Below are 17,608 nucleotides of genomic sequence, written 5' to 3'. Positions count from 1 at the left end.
ACGCCTGGCACCCCTGCCGCGCGGGCACGGCGACCTTCCCAGCTGCCAGGCCAGCCTCTGATCCCCGCGAGGGTCCCGGAGTGCTGCAGGGGAGGTGGGGACCAGAATAAAGGAGCAGTTTCCCCGTCGGTGCCATTATCCGACGCTGGCTCTAAGGCTCGGCCAGTCTGTCTAAAGCTGGTACAAGTTTGCTCTGTAAAACAATAGAAGGGAAAGGGGGAAGGGGACCCTGGCACAGATTTGGCTCGACCTCGACATAGGCTGGGCCTGCAAGTCCGCGGGGACCGGGTCCAGAGGGGCAGTGCTGGGAACGCCCCTCTCGGAAATTAACTCCTCAGGGCACCCGCTCCCCTCCCGCGCGCCGCCCCCCTCCCGCCGGAGACTGAGTCTCGCGGGGGCGACCGCTGTCCACCGCCTCCGGCGGCCGCTGGCCTTGGGTCCCCGCTGCTGTTTCTCCTCCCTCCTCCTCGCATTCTCCTCCTCCTCTGCTCCTCCCGATCCCTCCTCCGCCGCCTGGTCCCTCCTCCTCCCGCCCTGCCTCCCCGCGCCCCGGCCCGCGCAAGCTAGACGTCCGGGCAGCCCCCGGCGCAGCGCGGCCGCAGCAGCCTCCGCCCCCCGCACGGTGTGAGCGCCCGCCGCGGCCGAGGCTGCCGGAGTCCCGAGCTAGCCCCGGCGGCCGCCGCCGCCCAGACCGGACGACAGGCCACCTCGTCGGCGTCCGCCCGAGTCCCCGCCTCGACGCTAACGCCACAACCACCGCGCACGACCCCCTGACTCCGTCCAGTATTGATCGGGAGAGCCGGAGCGAGCTCTTCGGGGAGCAGCGATGCGATCCTCCGGGACGGCCGGGGCAGCGCTCCTGGCGCTGCTAGCTGCGCTCTGCCCGGCGAGTCGGGCTCTGGAGGAAAAGAAAGGTAAGGGCGTGTCTCGCCGGCTCCCGCGCCGCCCCCGGATCGCGCCCCGGACCCCGCAGCCCGCCCAGCCGCGCACCGGCGCACCGGCTCGGCGCCCGCGCCCCCGCCCGTCCTTTCCTGTTTCCTTGAGATCAGCTGCGCCGCCGACCGGGACCGCGGGAGGAACGGGACGTTTCGTTCTTGGGCCGGGAGAGTCTGGGGAGGGCGGAGGAGGAGACGCGTGGGACACGGGGCTGCAGGCCGGGCGGTGAACGGCCGCCGGGACCTCCGGGGCCCCGAACCGCTCCCAACTTTCTTCCCTCACTTTACCGGCCCAGCTGCGCGGGATCGGCGTCAGTGGGCGAAAGCCGGGTGCTGGTGGGCGCCTGGGGCTGGGGTCCCGCATGTGCGCCCCGCGCTGTCTTCCCAGGGCGCGGCGGGGTCCTCGGCGCTGCCCACCCGCCGAGACTGCACTGTTTAGGGAAGCTGAGAAGGACCCCGAAAATACAGCCTCCCCTCGGACCCCGCGGGACAGGCGGCTTCCTGAGCGGACCTCCCCGCCTCCGCCCTCCGCGCAGGTCTCGAACTGAAGCCGGCGCCCGCCAGCCTGGCCCCGGCCCCTCTCCAGGTCCCCGCGATCCTCGTTCCCCGGTGTGGAGTCGCAGCCTCGACCTGGGAGCTGGGAGAACTTGTCTGCCACCACCTGCGGCTCCCGGGAAGGGGTGGTGCTGGCGGCGGTTAGCTTCCTCGTTGGCAAAAGGCAGGTGGGGTCCGACCCGCCCCTTGGGCGCAGACCCCGGCCGCTCGCCTCGCCCGGTGCGCCCCCGTCTTGCCGGTCCAGGAGTGCCCCCCACCTCCCGGGGACCCAAGCTCCCTCCTGGGCGCCCGCGCCGAAAGCCCCAGGCTCTCGTTCGATGGCCGCCTCGCGGAGAAGTCCGAGTCTGCCCCACCTGCAGCCCTTCGGTCGCGCCTGGGCTTCGCGGTAGAGCGGGACGCGGCTGTCCGGCCACTGCAGGGGGGATCGCGGGACTCTTGAGCGGAAGCCCCGGAAGCAGAGCTCATCCTGGCCAGCACCACGGTGTTTCAAAATGGGGCTCACAACAAACTTCTCCTCAAAACCCGGAGAGTTTCTTTCTTGGATGTCTCTTTTTGCTGTTTGAAGAATTTGACATTGAGCCAACCAAAATATTCAACCTGTCTTACACACACACACACACACACACACCGGATTGATGTCCCTGGTTCAAGTGTGCCAAGTGTGCAGACAGAACATGAGCGAGTCTGGCTTCGTGACTACCGACCATAAACCCACTTGACAGGGGAAACATGCCTCGGAGGGTTTAATTGCACAATTCCAGCCTTGAGCTGCGCGGGTTCCAAGAGCCAGGCCCGTACTTGCTGTTGATGTCATTGGCTTGGGGAGTTGGGGTTTGGTGCCCAGCGCGGTCGTTGGGGGAGGGGCAAGGCATAGAACAGTGGTTCCCAGACCTTACTGCACATTGGAATTACCTGGGATTAAAAAAAAAAAAAAAAATCAAAACAAAAACCAGTGTCTGGCTCCTGCCCCCAGACATTCTGATTTAATTGGCATGGGGCAAGACCTGGAATTGGGATTTTTTTTAATGCTCTTCATGTGATCTGTTGGGCAGCCAGATTTGGGGATCACTAGACGGAAGAAGGATTGTTAAAGTCTCCGGAGATGTTACTTGCCAATGCAAAGAGCTCTTTGAGGACATCTGGAATTGTTACAATATTGCCAAATATAGGAAAGAGGGAAAAGGTAGAGTGTGATTCCAATAATAAAGGATTCCTCTTTTCATTGAAGGAACTGGTGGAAAGATTTCTTCTCTGCTGAGCCTGCAGGGCCCCTCCTGCCTGCCTGGGGTGCCCGGGAGACGCGGGCCTGCTCCGGAGACTGCTGACTGCCGGTCCTGTTAGTCAGGTGTCAGCCTTGTCTCTGCCGAAGAGACTCTTCTCTTTATTTTAAATTAAACCCTCAGAGCACCTCCAAAGCATCACTTTTCTCCCTCCAGTGGTGTTCTCATTCTCTGATGTTACTTGCTTGAACACCACTATTAGTGGTTGGAGATTTGTTCCTGAGAAAAATACAAATACCACTTAATTTGCCTGTTTGTCCCGTATTCACTCAAAACAGAATGCTCCCGAAGACAAGAGAGAGAGTAGGTGAACAGATGCTATTCCATTACAGTAACATAAAAGACTGGATTTTCAGGGGCAAATTATTAAATTAGGAGACGAGCTCTTTTAACAGAAATTTGTTTAAGGCCTGTGTCTATCAAATTCAGTGGAGTTTATTCAAGTGCACTTTGTTTAGTGGGGGTTTTGTTTGGTTCTGGGACATGCTAACTTCTGGACTTGCTGCTCTTAGAGGTAATGACTGCCAGACACCGTTTCATGAGTCCTAATCCCCACATTAAGCATAAGAGGTGCACACTCTCCTCCTATGGGGGAAACTGAGGTACAAAGAACTAAAGTGACTTTCCCACAGCTGGTAGGAGGCAGACAGGAAATTCACACCAGGGGCTTCCGACTCCAGATCCCTCTCTCAACTTCCAAACTCCACTGCCTTGTCCAAGTTCTGGTTTCAGGAGATCCAAATCAAGTGTGTGCAAATGTCTAATGTCAGAGCTGGCAAGGCGAAAGGGCCCAGGGAGCCGGCTCATGAAGATGAGCCTGTCCGAAGCTTCAATGCAGGCTGTCCAGCAGTCTGCATTCCTGCCGAGTTCCTCAGCCCTCTGTTGGGTCACCTTCCATGGAGGCAGCTTAGTCCTCAGTTCAGTGAGCATGGAGTAGAGACTGCTTGAGGGGCACTGAGCAAAGCCCTGCCTCTTACAGCATGAAGGTGCTCTCCAGAAGGGACCCTGGAAAGTATTCCAAGGCGAGTCAGAATTCCCAACTGAGGGAGCTTTGTGGAAATAAGCCTGCCCAGCCCCACTTCTGGAGATGTTCCCATTCAGTAGGTCCAAGCTGTCTTAAAGAGAAACCAAAGTGGGGATATTAATGGTATCCAAAGTGAGATCTACCCCACCCTCCCTCCTCAAAGGAGGTCAGATCAAGAAATCCCAAGCCCGGCCTGGCAACTGGGACCTTTCTTCTCACTCCAGCCCAGGGTGAAGGTGGACAAATCACTTTGACCCTTTAGGCTTCTGAGCTGTTGTTTCTGAATTCAGTGAATATGTGCTGAGTGCATAGAATATGCTAGATATTCTGGGCTGAAGGGTGAAGAGGGGTGAGTTTTAAGGGTTTCTGCTCTTGCTTCCAGATTGCTTTCAAATCTGGAAAGGAGACCAGTGGTCTGTGTGTTAGACCCACACTGCCGTAGCACAGAATACAAGAAACTGGCTGAGAGCTCCAATAGGCTTTTAACAGTAATTTCTGGCTTTACGTATTTAGTTTCATAACTCATAATTTTTCAAAAACTTCTGGTTTGAAGAAGACACCGATTGCCAAAAGTCCATTGTGCTGCATAATTACACTTGGTCCACGTGACAGCACTAACATGTTCTGAAATGTTTTTAGAAGTAGTCTCAGCAAAGATGAAGGATTCCTCCCTGTTTGAAAAGAAAATATTCTTTGTTTTTTCTTTGATCTAAGCTCCAAGACTAGCAGCTAGCATCTGAAACTTTTTTGACAAGAGTGACAAACCAACTCTAATATTAAAGGCAATTGATGATTATGGGCACTGAAGGGAAGGTAACCCCAGGCTGGTGCCCCGGAATAAGGATGGGTCACAATGTTGAGGACATTTCGCCTGTTGCAGAACCCACCTGCAACACAGTGTGGCCCTTGCCATGTGATTTGTGTGTGTGTCTATGTGTCTGTGTGTGTGTGCTTTAATTTTGACTTCATAAGTACTCTAGTTATGAGCTTATTTAACATTAGGTTTTACTAATAGGGGTATGTTTTGAGAAAATTTCAAGGTTTTAGAATATAGTTCACCCACATGTTGCTTCCCTGCAAATATAATTTTTAAAACCAGATTCTGGGCTGGGCATGGTGGCTCATGCCTATAATCCCAAAACTTTGGGAGGCTGAGGCAGGCGAATCATGAGGCCAGGAGTTTGAGACCAGGCTGACCAACACGGTGAAACCCAGTCTCTACTAAAAATACAAAAAAAACTAGCTGGGCGTGGTGGCAGGTGCCTGTAATCCCAGCTTCTCAGGAGGCTGAGGCAGGAGAATTGCTTGAACCCGGGAGGCAGAGGTTGCAGTGAGCCGAGATCGCGCCATTGCACTCCAGCCCGCGCGACAGTGAAAAAAAAAAACAAAAACAGATTCTGTTCCTCAGATCCATTCCATTTTTGTTTTCTTTTATCACTTATGGACATTTGAAATTACGGTAATAAACATTGTTAGTCTCAGTTAATTATTACTGGTTTATTCTTGAACCACTAACCCATAGAGAATACAGTGTAAATCTTAACTTGTTCCTGTAGGCCATCCCCCATTAAACATCATAGTGTTTTCTCATTCGTTCTTTTCGTTTTCCTCCTACAGGGCTGAATTTTGTAAGAAAATTCCAGCAGTTGGCTCTTTGGACGACATCTCTAGATTGTCCTCCATTGGTCCCATAGGTACAAGCTGGCCAGTTTGAATTTGGGCAAGAATCCAGGCATTGGAACTTACTCAAATAACTAGTTTGCCTGTAATTTTCACTTTTTCAGAGTCATCTGGTAAAGCTTTCTTGCTACACATTTAGATAGATACACTCAATCCAGTTGCCTAGAAAGTTCCCTGAGCCAGCTGAGAGCAGGAGGGGTGGTTGGGGCCAGGAATATTGGGGGCGTGTTTACTGAGCCCCTAGAAGTGCTAGATTTGACATTTCAATCCCTGAAGGCCCTGAAGTTCAGTATCAAATGACTGGTCCTGTGGACTGAGCATCTGTGAATTGCATATGCTTAGAATAAATTTTACTCCTACCAGTTTCAGCAGCTTGCTTTAGCAAGCAGTATGGAAACACTAACATGGGGGAGTAGAATTTCTCTCTCTGATCCAAGTTTTATCTCATTCTGGTGGGTTTTCAGGGAGAGACCCAGAGTCCAAGTGTCCTTTCTGAATATATCTGGAACTTCTCATTAACAAAAGACTCAAGTTATAATTTAGGGGACAAGGCACCCAATGAGAATGCCTTGCAGGCAGCCCTAAGTACACCTGCAATTACACCATTACTAGCGGGGCAGCACGCATGGCCCTTAGTTTAAATAATTACGTAAGTCAACCATGATTGTCTACCCTTTGCATAGAAGGGCAAGTATTGGTACCTGTTACAACTTAGGCTTTTTTTTTCTTTATGTTTGAGCCATGATGAGTGATTTACACTGTTCCATCCATATGTTGAGATGTAAGAATAAATTAGACTTGGTACTTGCCCTTAAGTGTCTGGAAGTCAACTGGGGGAAGGGAGAGCTAGAGATAATAAGTGTGAAACAATGTCACAGAATCAATGACAGAACTCTTCCCAGGACAAAGGATGACTTTTGAGTTCAGTCTTTGCCTTTAATTCTACATGGGGAGGAGAGCACGTTTAGCCACAAATGGAAGGGATTACTCATTTGAGCTATTTGGTTATATGGTTATTTCCCCAGAGAATAGGATGTGCAGAGCTTTACACAAGCAGTGCCAATAGGAGCAAAGTTCTTGAGAGTGCTAGTAATTCAAATGGCAGGAAGAGAAGGAATAAATGGTAAGGCTACCTACGGTTCACAGAGAGCTCCATCCTCACTGTGGCTTTGGATTTTGTCCTGTGTGAAAGAGAAGTGACTGTGAACTGACATGCTGTGCTTGGTGTTTTAGAAAGATGGCTGCAGCAGTGGTTTGGGGAATGGACTGCAGGGGTGGCATTTAAAACATGGAGGTTCATGACTATTGCCAGAGACAGAGGATGAAGCAGGAGCAAGGAAGATTCAGGACAGGGGACTCCAGGGCTGATCAGGAGGCAGAAGTGGTTGATAAGTATATGTAGCAGCATAAGAAAGAGAGAATCCCAGATTGACACCCAGGCTTCTCACTTGGAAGCCTAGATAGATAGTGAATGCAATCACAAAGGCTGGGAAGTCAATGGGACTGCAGGGAAGGGAAGGGAAGGGAAAGGGGAAGGGGAAGGGGAAGGGGAAGGGGAAGGGGAAGGGGAAGGGCAGGAGGGTCCAATATGAATATTCAGCTTTTAGATGTGTTAAGCTTAAAGTGCTTACATGGAGAAGTCCAGGAGGCAGTAGAATATGGTGGTCCAGAGCACAGGAGAGCAATGTGGCTTGAGTGGTCATTTGCTCACATATTTCCATGTCAGTTACTTGTCTTAGATCACAGAACAACTTCTCCTCTCACAGTTTCCTGGCTCCACCTGTCTCATGCTCACCGTCAGCATCAAAATTGAGCCACACCAGAGGTTCTGGATACCAGCTTCTCTCTAGGTGAGGCTGCTACAGTCAGCAGCTGATTAGTTGCAGTTATCAGCAACTGGTAATATAATATATTGCGCATATAAGTGTACCAGAAGTCAAGTTTGTATATTGCTGCAAATCCTCGGAATGGGGATCTCTTGTTCCTGCTTAAGACCACATCACATTACTTGGTTTTGTACGTTAGTGACTGAACCAAAAAAAGTAGGAGATGATTTTTTTTCTTTTTTCTTAAAGCAGTAGCTTTTGAACCTTGACCATGCTTTCTAACCAGCTGAGGGGCTTTTGAAAAAGAGGGTGCCTTACTGTGCCCCAGACCAGGACAATCAGTATTTCTGGGGAATGGAGCCTGGCACACACACATTGCTTAAGGCTCCCTTGGCAATTCTGAGGAGTGGATTACATGTTGTATGTAGCTTGTAACGAAAGAAATCTTGTCTTTGCTCTCAGACCGCCGTTTCTTACTCATCTCATGAGCTCCTTCAAGATCCAGAAACAGTTGCATATTTCATTAGTAAATCAGTTCCATGGTCACATTTTATTTCACAAGTTAGTCCATTAAAAGTTTCCTGCAGTGAGGAAGTAGCCAGAAAGAACACTCCACCCCTCCTCCTTTTTATAACTATAGTGGCTCGACAGAGCAGGAGCATCGCCATCTTGGACAAGCCTCTCATTCTAAAGTTCACCTTAATAAAAAACTGCCTAAATCCAAAGTGCATCAGCCTAATGGCTAAGATCAGCATGACTATAAACCACAAATAACATCTCCAACCAGAAACATTCCAAACTCCTCCTCGACCAGAGACATGCTAGCCCCCAACCAGACACATGCTAGTCCCGAGATAACCCCCCTCCAGCAGGGAAGATGCCAGTCTCTTCCCTCTGGCCGGAAAGATGCCTGCCCCAAGATAAACTCCCCTCCTCCCAGAGATATTCCAACCCTGCCACAAAATTTCTCCCTCAAACAGGAACATTCCGAAATTCTGATAATCTCCCTCACCCTAAAATCAATATATACTCCTAGTCTGTAAGAGAAAGCACTCTTGGCCAAAATTCACCAGGAGTGCCTCTCAGGTTTTAACTAAAGAAAACCTGTCTTTAACTGCCAAAAAAAAAAGGAAAAAAAGAAGTTTTCTGCAGTGGCTCTCAGCGGGCCCAGCACGGCAGCAGCACCTGAGAACCTGTTGGAGATGCACACTCTCAGACCCCACCCTGACTTCTGAGTAAGATACTGGAAGGGCAGGCCCCGGTCTGTGCACACAAGTCCTCAGGGAGATTCTGACTGATGCATGCCAGAGTTTGAGAACTGCTGATATACTCCAGGCACATCGCATGCTGGGATCTAGATACACCAAGGGTACAAAATTACTGCACTTGTCCTCCAAGGACCAACTTACCTTTTGGAAGGGCTGAAAAAGAGAGAGACATACAAGATCACTCCCTGTAATGCAATGTTTTATAACAGATGTGATTTGGGATTTCAGTGGGAGCCCAAAACAGGGACTGACTAATTCAGCCTCTGCGACAAGGGGAGTTTCTCAGAAACAGAATGCTTAGCTGGGCCTCCAGGCACAGGGACAGGAATGAGGAAATACTTGTAGGCCTTGTGCTCCTTCAGCAAAACCCTCAGTTTCTTGTTATTTTTATAAATGCAAACATCTTATTAAAGTAGATGCTAAGGCGTTAGAATTTCCTGCTTCATTTTTCTAAATGACCATGAGGAAACCTGGAATGTCAAAGGTAAAGTGCAACACATTCTGCATTTAAAAATTAAAATGATCCTTTTTTAAAGTAGCAACCAGATGTGAAAAATTGGACTAGAGTCTAGGTTATAGTTGATCACTTTAACTTTCTCCCCAACAGCACAATTTTCCCTAAAATGTGTTATGAATAAGTAAAATGACTACTTCACATCCTTTAACTCTTCCTACAGAAATCTAAGAGAGAAATGAAACAAAAGTTTGCACAGTTCTAGACAAGATAAATACATGTGAAATCACACAACTCAGAAAATGTCCCTTAAATTAATTGAGCCATTGGTACTTGTGAATTAGAAGAGACATCTATGTTCTGATCCACTGTTGAAAGTTGTACAATGTTACCTATTTATTTGCAGACATCCTTTGGAAACAAATAGGTAGATTTGTAACAAATAAAGAGTAGAGTACAGCTGCTGATGTTACCTTGTATATTCATGCCTTTATGTAAAAAAAAAATATATATATATATACACACACATATGGAGGTAAAGACCACTACTTGCTTTGCAGTTGTTTTAAGAGCATTCATGAAGGATTTTATTTTATAAGCAGAAATGTGATATCTGATGATTTTACCACTAGGTACTTGCAGGCCGGTGCACAGCAGATGATGTCATGATTGTTTTAGCAGTCTTATCGTTTTACTTATGATGTCATTACAACCCTTTGATAAAATTTCTTTCCTTTACTCCAGGTTTTGGATAAAATTGATGCATTGCACATAGTCTCTCTGATAAGACAAACTGGCATTTGTATGTGAAAAACTGTGCATGTTTTAGCATCTCTGCTGGTACTCAAATTATCCATTATTTTAGTGCCTGGAATAAAAACAAACCACTTAGTGAATTTGTGCAGGTCCTTAAGGACAGGCAAAGGTGTCCTGAGATCTTCTGATCATTGTATACCAAATTTTAGAAACTTTTTCAAAAGCATTTTTTTAATTTCAAAAACCTGGTTTTGTTTATTTACCAGCAAACATTGAATACCTGAAAGCTTTCAGGAGATTTTATTACAATGGTTTCTATTCACTTACAAAATTATCTCCTAGTTCTTTCTCATACACCGTAAGCCATTGTAAATGCTTCAAATTGTGCCGAACAAGATAAACTAGACAAACTATTTTAAGTTTGTTCTAGTGCTAACTTGCAAGATCTAATGGCTCCAACTAGATTTTAAAAATAAAGTATATTTTAATATATTATTAGAAAGTTAAGCAATTATCTGTTTATAGGTAACAAAAACCCCAGAACCCCAATGTCAGATGTTATCCACTTTTGATTAAGTCCAAACATATGACAGATAAACAAAAGGTGGTTGGCTGGGCTCGGTGGCTCAAGCCTGTAATCTCAGCTCTTTCAGAGGCCGAGGCAGGCGGATCACGAGGTCAGGAGTTTGAGACTTGCCTGACCAACATGGTGAAACCCGCCTCTACTAAAAATACAAAAAAACTTAGCGGGTGCGGTGGCACGTGCCTGTAGTCCCAGCTACTCGGGAGGCTGAGGCAGGAGAATCGCTTGAACCTGGAAGGCAGAGGTTGCAGTGAGCTGAGATCATGCCACTGCACTCCAGCCTAGGCGACAGAGCAAGACTCAGTCAAAAAAAATTTAAAAAGTGGTCATTGGAGAATTATTGTGTCACCTGTTGTTTTTTAACGTACTAATTTTGAGGGGCTTTTAAATAGAGTGCACTATAGACCTTTTTCTTGGCTTCAATTTGCTACAATGTTAATAGAGAATCAGAAATCTTATCCTTATAGATGTTTCTTGATTTTTTTAATTTCTGGTGACATTTATGAGTTAGAATAGTGTATTGCCCTGTTTTCTTTCTTTACTCCCCTTTCTTCTTCCTTCCTTGCTTTCTTTCTTCTTCCCTTCCTTCTTTCTCTTTCTCTCTCCTTCTTTTTTGCAAGCTGTTATGAATTAGCCTTCACAGAGAAAGAAAAATTTTTATAAATGACTGGAAATGAAACTTTGCAAAGGACTGCAGATGGAAAACTTTGTCAAATGACTGTAAAAATATACTATATAATTTTCAAAAGTTAGAAAGTACCAAACACACTCAGTATTCATAGTTATACAAGTATGCATACACATGTATTTTTCCCTGAAAAGTGGTGTTGCTAAGGGAGTTTTTCTTAGTACATGGCTTAACATATTTTTTTCTGTAATCTGCTGTTAGTTATAATGGGGAGAGAAAACAGGTTAGAGTCTCCCCTCTCAGTTTCACCTTCCATAAAACAGCTAAACCAGACGATCGTCAGACTCCTACCAGCTGAAAACATCTGTGAAATTAAAAACAAATCTAAATGTATGCAAGATATGTATTTAAACATGCTGGTAATAAGTGTGCTGTCCCTATAATTTAGATGCTAAAACATTGATGTCATAATAATAACAACACCTCGCATTTGTACAGCACCTCATAGTTTACACAATGCCTTAACATTCTTCTCTCTGAGCCTGCCTACAACCCCACAGGATTGGGATAGCTTTCCAGATTGGGAGGTGAGGGACCCAGGCTCAGAGCGATTCTGCTGTTGTCCGTAATCACCAGGCTGGTGAACACTGGGCACTGGGTGCTCTCCTGCTCCACAGCACTGTCTCTCAACGTGCGGGTCAAGGTTACTTATTCCTCCTTCAAGACGTCATTGGGTTTTTTAGCTATTGATGACCCTATCACTTTTAGTTCTATTTGTGAATCAAAGGCTAAATAAAGTATTCCTCAAAATTTGTTATACTTCTATTACTAATGCTTAATGTCCCTCACAATTTCTGTATATTTCTGTGTATTTCTGCTCTGTTTTGGTTCCTTTCCCAGGTTTCTTTTTTGTTATGAAGTAGTTTTTAGACTCAAGTCTCTTCTGTGTGTGTTATAACTGCCCATTCCATAAGATACAGGGCAGTGAATTTGTGAGCCTTGAAAATATTTACTTTAGAAATGAGAAGTATGACTTTTCAACGTTGTGTCATCAACTTCTGTAAATTTTCCAGACCTATAAATACTTGCAGAAAAATAATGAAAGGAGAAGGCAACTTGACTTAGCAGTTGGGTCAGTTAGCAATGCCTATGGCAAGCTGTAGTAATTCCCTTACATAGATCTGTAAGACTCATTTTTATGATTTAAATGAAGGCATACACTTAACCTCTTTAGGGTGTGAAACAGCTTTTACAAAAACAGACGAATTTAAGAAACAGTGTGGCCCTCCAAGAGTGTTCATTTTCCATATCATACCATTTGTAATAAGCCATTCTGGCTGGGATTTACTTGCAAGCATTGGCTTTTAAGAAGAGATGGCTTCACACATCAAATTATTCACTTGGAGGCACTTTCTGGGTTGAAGGAATGGAATGGAGAGTGCGGCAGTGAGTAGATCTCTCAGTGACGGTGATGTGCCTCTCCCAGAAGAAATTTCAAACTGCAGTGTTCATTTTCCTCCACAAGAAAGGAAGAAACTGTTTTGTTATTGTTTATTCCTAACACAGTGGAAACTTTCCAGTACTCTGGCAGAAATTTCCCAAAAGCAATTTTCTATTTCATGATTATAAAGTGGCAAAGGAAAAAGTCCTGCACTCCAGCTGAGCAATGGATCTCCAGTTGTTATCTAGGTGCTGCAGGTTTAGAGAGTATTGCCAGGAGAACACATTGATTTTTCAGGCCTGTGATGACGTATCTCTTGTTGAATAAGTAAACCCTTCCAGTAAACAGACAGTTAGTATATTGATTTCAGGGCGCTTTAGTCACTGAACCTCTAAGTCTTGCAAAGGTTACTTGGACAAAAGCATCATTATTTTACCTTCAGTCAACAAAAATCTACCTGGCCAACGCAGAACAGAAAGTCCAGCAATTTGATGAAGTGGGACAACATGCAGAATCAAGTGAGTTGCCTACTTTTTCTCTTCACTTTCCACCTTTAGAGATTCTTGTTTAGATGCAGAGTAGTGACGTGCCTGGTGTCAGGGAGAGATAGTTGAATGAGAAAAGTCCCAGAAGGGCAGAAGACTTGGGTGATGATTATCTGAGTCCATCTTTCCTTATCACATGACAGAGTTCTTAAAGTCTTGGCTAGGAATGCTAGGCTTTTAGATTCGTTGGGCAATGGCTACTAAATGTTCATAATGTTGCTCAGTTGCAAAAACAAGACATTCAAACTATAGCCAGGGAGATAAGCAGTCATGAACTCAAGGCCTAAACTCTGCTGATGGAGCCAATGAGAACTGGGTGCTAAGGCGAGGAGAGTTGCCAGTGTTATACTCTTCGGGGTTTTGTGTTTTTATTCGCATTTTGGAAAAGGAAAATATTAGCATTCCTCTGACTTAATATTGAGAAGACATTGGGCACTCTTTTTCCTCCCACACTTGTCTTCCTTCACTAGGTGACAAGGGAAGAGGTAGCATGAGGTGGTGGTCGCAGGTGAGAGGGGCTGTTGTGAGCACAGGCATGTTGACTGCACATTGGTCACCTAGTAGAAGTTTTACAGGCTTGGTGACTTCTGAACACTGTTTTCAAGGTTGATTTTTAGTTGAGAGAACTCTAGGTACCACGTAATGTTATTAACAGTAGTACTAATCTCACAATCGCCCTATGTCCCATTCACAAGATGTTCTGCCAAGCCATAAAAGGTCCAGTTAAGTTTAAGAGAAGTCTCAAAAGTAACAGATAATAACTAATTAATACCCAGTGATTTTGAAATGTAGACATCAAACATACCAATTCAGTGGTATCATCCTTAGAGGCAGACAGAGGATGATTAAATCATTCAGCCCATCTCTGTCTGAGGACGCAGCTTAGCACAGCATGGTGGAGGCTAAATGGGCCTTAAGGGAAAAAATGATATCTGAAGATGGAATTTATTTCAAAAAGAGTTTGCTCCCATGAAGTTTCACTCTCTATGTAGAACGGCACCAGCGCAAACTTTTCCTGGGCCTCTGCATGTGTGGCAAGCAGCAGTCTGGCATCCTGGGGAACTGAATGAGGACGCAGATGACCTGGACGTGTTCACAGTTTGACACATCTGACTCCCAGATCAGGGACAGCTAGCTCTGCTGGCTGGTTAAGCTGATGATTCATTCCATCTTTGCCTGGTTCTCTGACTGTCTCATGCTTTCTGTTATTATTATTTTGCAGCAGATATTTCTGCTCATTTGTCAATCATATATGCATCCTGGATGGTATAGAGTTGATTCTCCTAACGAATCAGTGTCCCTTTGTATTTTTTTCTGACCATAAGATAGAATATATATGTCATTTATTAAAAATGGAGAAAATGTTCAGGAGTTTCTTGACTCAGAGAGGGAAAAGGGATACTCAGGGCACTCTTTCAGCCAGAATTTACTACCTTTGCAGGGTAAAGGGGACTCACCACGCTGGAAGTCAAAATAAGCCACCAGTGCCAAGTGTTCAAAGCCCTTAGAATCATAATGCTCTTAAAGCAAAGTCTTCAATGCTTGAAAACTTCCACTGGTTCTCAGTATGTCCAAAACTGTCATGTCTATGAATGATTTTCTCAATCTGAAAATTTTTATAGCAGGCTAAAGAATGCGATAGATCGGTGTGATTCTAGAACTAATCGTTAACATTCAATAGATGACTATTTTGTTCTAGAAAAAGCAGCAACTTTCTATTTACTCTATTTTGAGGGTAAATTCTCTGTAAGTAGAAAAAGCGAAATGTGGACATGGGACTAACATATGAATACACAAAGCAAATGTACCAAAAAAATCTTAAGACCTGCCTTGCGGTGTTTTTTGTTTTGTTTTGTTTTGTTTTGTTTTAATTAAAGTGACTTGTTAGCCTCTTGCTCCCTGTGAAGCACAGGGAGGTGACGTGATGTGCGCAGGGCAGACTCTGCCACATGCCCTGGCCTTGAACTCAGGCCCCGCTGGGGGCTGCAGGGGATGCTGGCCATGCTGAGCAATGCCTGTGGGTGTCAGTTTCCTCATCTGCAGAATGAGGGTAGGCCTGGTGCTTATCTCATAGGGTCGCAGAGGGGATTCAGTGACAGGGTGGTGTAGAGGCTGGAGCCCACCCCATGTGTGCACAACAGCCCTCCAACTATGGGAGGCGGGCCTGGACTCTCACCAGAGAGCCTGTGTTCTCCATGGCTACATGACTTTGCCCCAGACGTCCTTCCCATGGTCTGGACCCTAGAAAGTCTCCAAGAGCCAGACAGGAGAAAGGCTCCACTTGGCTCACCTCTTTGGTGACCATCCCTTGCCTCCATGGCGGGACTCTCAGGTGACATCCCACCAACCCTCACTTTCCTTCCCTGGTGGGTCTCACTTTCCCTCGAGAGTGTTGCTTTTTTGTTTCCTGCATAGTCCTGGGCCAGTTTTGATAACCCTCTTCATTTCACTTCAGAAACCCTGATGATTTCTGCCTGTGCTCTCTTTACCTTAGGACTTTTACTATGATGACTGTGAATGGCCCATTTCTTGTTTTTTTCTTGCTCCACTTTCTCCTCCATCATCACTAAAGCAGACGTGGCAGTGATGGCCATGCACACTTTCCAAGGGTCCAGCTGTAGACCTTCATGGTTCCCCAGGTGCCTGGACTGTCTTGAGAGGAGGGAGGCAAACACATCTTGCCTGGAGCACTTGTCCCTTTCGGCAATGTTTTGGCTTCCTCAAGTGAGAAAAGAATGGATTTGTATTCCCCCTCTCCATTATTGTTTTTGTTTTGTTTGTTTGTTTTGTTTTGTATTGGGACAGAGTCTCACTTTGTTCCCCAGGCTGGAGTGCAGTGGCGCGACCTTGGCTCACTGCAACCTCCACCTCCTGGGTTCAAGTGATTCTCCTGTCTCAGCCTCCTGAGTAGCTGGGACTACAGGTGCCCGCCACCATGCCTGACTAATTTTTGTATGTTTTGTAGAGACGGGGTTTCACCATGTTGGCCAGTTGCCAATTATTATTTGATCTGGAATTAATTGAGCTACTGCAGGAATTGCTTGATTCACTGATGACTGGTGCTGAGCCAGTCCACACCCACACCCAAGGACTGTGACTGTCTTCTGAGGTCCATCCTCAGAAATTCCTGTCTCTTCACCTAGTGTGTAATAAGGCCTGCGCGTGTTATATGGAACTGTAAAAAATGCACCAACCATCTGTCCTTCCTTTTTATCTGATTACTTATCATTGTTCTCTAATTTGCAAATTAATAGACTGATCATAAATTAATGCATGCTGGAGACTTGCTGTTTCCTACTAGCAGCATATAAAAGTTATTTTTAAAGTTGTTTTAAGTCTGTGAGTAAAAATAAATTGCTTTGCTGCAAGAAACACCAAAAATGGAAAAGCTAACAGCTCAAAGTTAATAATTTATCTTATGGACATTGCTAGTGGCATAGTTGCTTTAAACAGTGAAAGGATTTAATAGATATTTGATTTGCAAGTGGGATGAAGGGTGGTCTAACCTTTGTCCTGTGTTTACCTTCCATGAGATCCTAGAGGTTGTACAGCACGTTAGTGGCATGTGACACACTTGAGAGTGCCTGTTCTGTTTGGAAACCTGGAAGCTATGAAGGGAACTGGCCTTCGAGCTTCACACATATGCCTTGGGAGGCAAAACCTTTTATTCTCTTTAAATATTCACTTTAGGATAAGCCTTTTTTTAGGTGTTAGGAACAGGGAAAAATGTGTGGTTAGGAAGGAAGAAAGAAGAAAGTTAACTGTTGTACATTCCCTAGGTAATGTTTTTAAGCATTGTTATTCACCTTCAAAACACATTTTATTTATTTGAACTTAATATTTTGATCTTATTTTTCCAATTTCTTTTAATTTAACAGACAAGATGAGTTTTTTTATAGTTGTATTACTAAGAAATTATACTAAAAATGGCCAAGTGTGGTGGCTCACACCTGTAATCCCAGCACTTTGGGAGGCCAAGGCGGGTGGATCACTTGGATCACTTGAGGTTGGGAGTTCAAGACCAGCCTGGCCAACATAGCAAAACCCCGTCTCCACTAAAAAAAAAAAAACTAGCCACGCATGGTGGCAGGCACCTGTAACCCCACCTACTAGGGAGACTGAGACACAAGAATCACTTGAATCCAGGAAGCAGAGGTTGCAGTGAGCAGAGATTGCACCACTGCACTCCAGCCTGGGTGACAGAGCAAGACTCTGTCTCGGAAAAAAAAAAAAGAATAAAGAATAAAGAAATCATACTAAAAACAAAACAGAATGCTGACCAACTTATAGAAATAGAAATAGTGGTTTGCTGTGATTGCAAATTTCTTGTTAACCTTTTATTTTTAAAGAATTGCACATTCACAGGAAGTTGCAAAAAATCTACTGGGAGGTCCTGTGTACCCCTTCCCCCAACCTCCTCCAGTAGTAACATCTTAGTAGCAAACTTTTGTATATTTATTTTGATATCATTATCTAAGTTTGACATCATTATCTAATATTAACCTAAGCCAAAAGCTCACTATTTTAATTACCTAGTGATGCAGTGTTATAGAACTCATAGCCTTTCACAATATTATTTGGAAGTTAATTTTCTTAAGTGAAATGTTTTTGGTCTTTAAGGTTTGGAGGCCAT

The 17,608-nt window shown here is 45.5% G+C and overlaps 1 protein-coding gene across 2 annotated transcripts in view; it reads left to right on the top strand.

Annotated features, from left to right (window-relative positions):
- Positions 1 to 536: 536 nt before the first annotated feature.
- The window catches only part of EGFR (epidermal growth factor receptor), a 196,374-nt gene continuing 179,302 nt past the window's right edge, over positions 537 to 17,608 (top strand). For both annotated transcript variants that reach the window (XM_024249444.3, XM_054559164.2), the window contains exon 1: positions 537 to 914. In XM_024249444.3, the coding sequence (XP_024105212.2) occupies positions 827 to 914 (88 nt within the window). In that variant the 5' untranslated portion in view covers positions 537 to 826. The remainder of the gene's footprint in view (positions 915 to 17,608) is intronic.

The sequence above is a fragment of the Pongo abelii genome, chromosome 6 (assembly GCF_028885655.2).
Source record: "Pongo abelii isolate AG06213 chromosome 6, NHGRI_mPonAbe1-v2.0_pri, whole genome shotgun sequence".
Taxonomy (NCBI): Eukaryota; Metazoa; Chordata; class Mammalia; order Primates; family Hominidae; genus Pongo; species Pongo abelii.
Note: the sequence above shows the minus strand (reverse complement) of the source record. Positions and strands in the feature narration are given on the sequence as shown.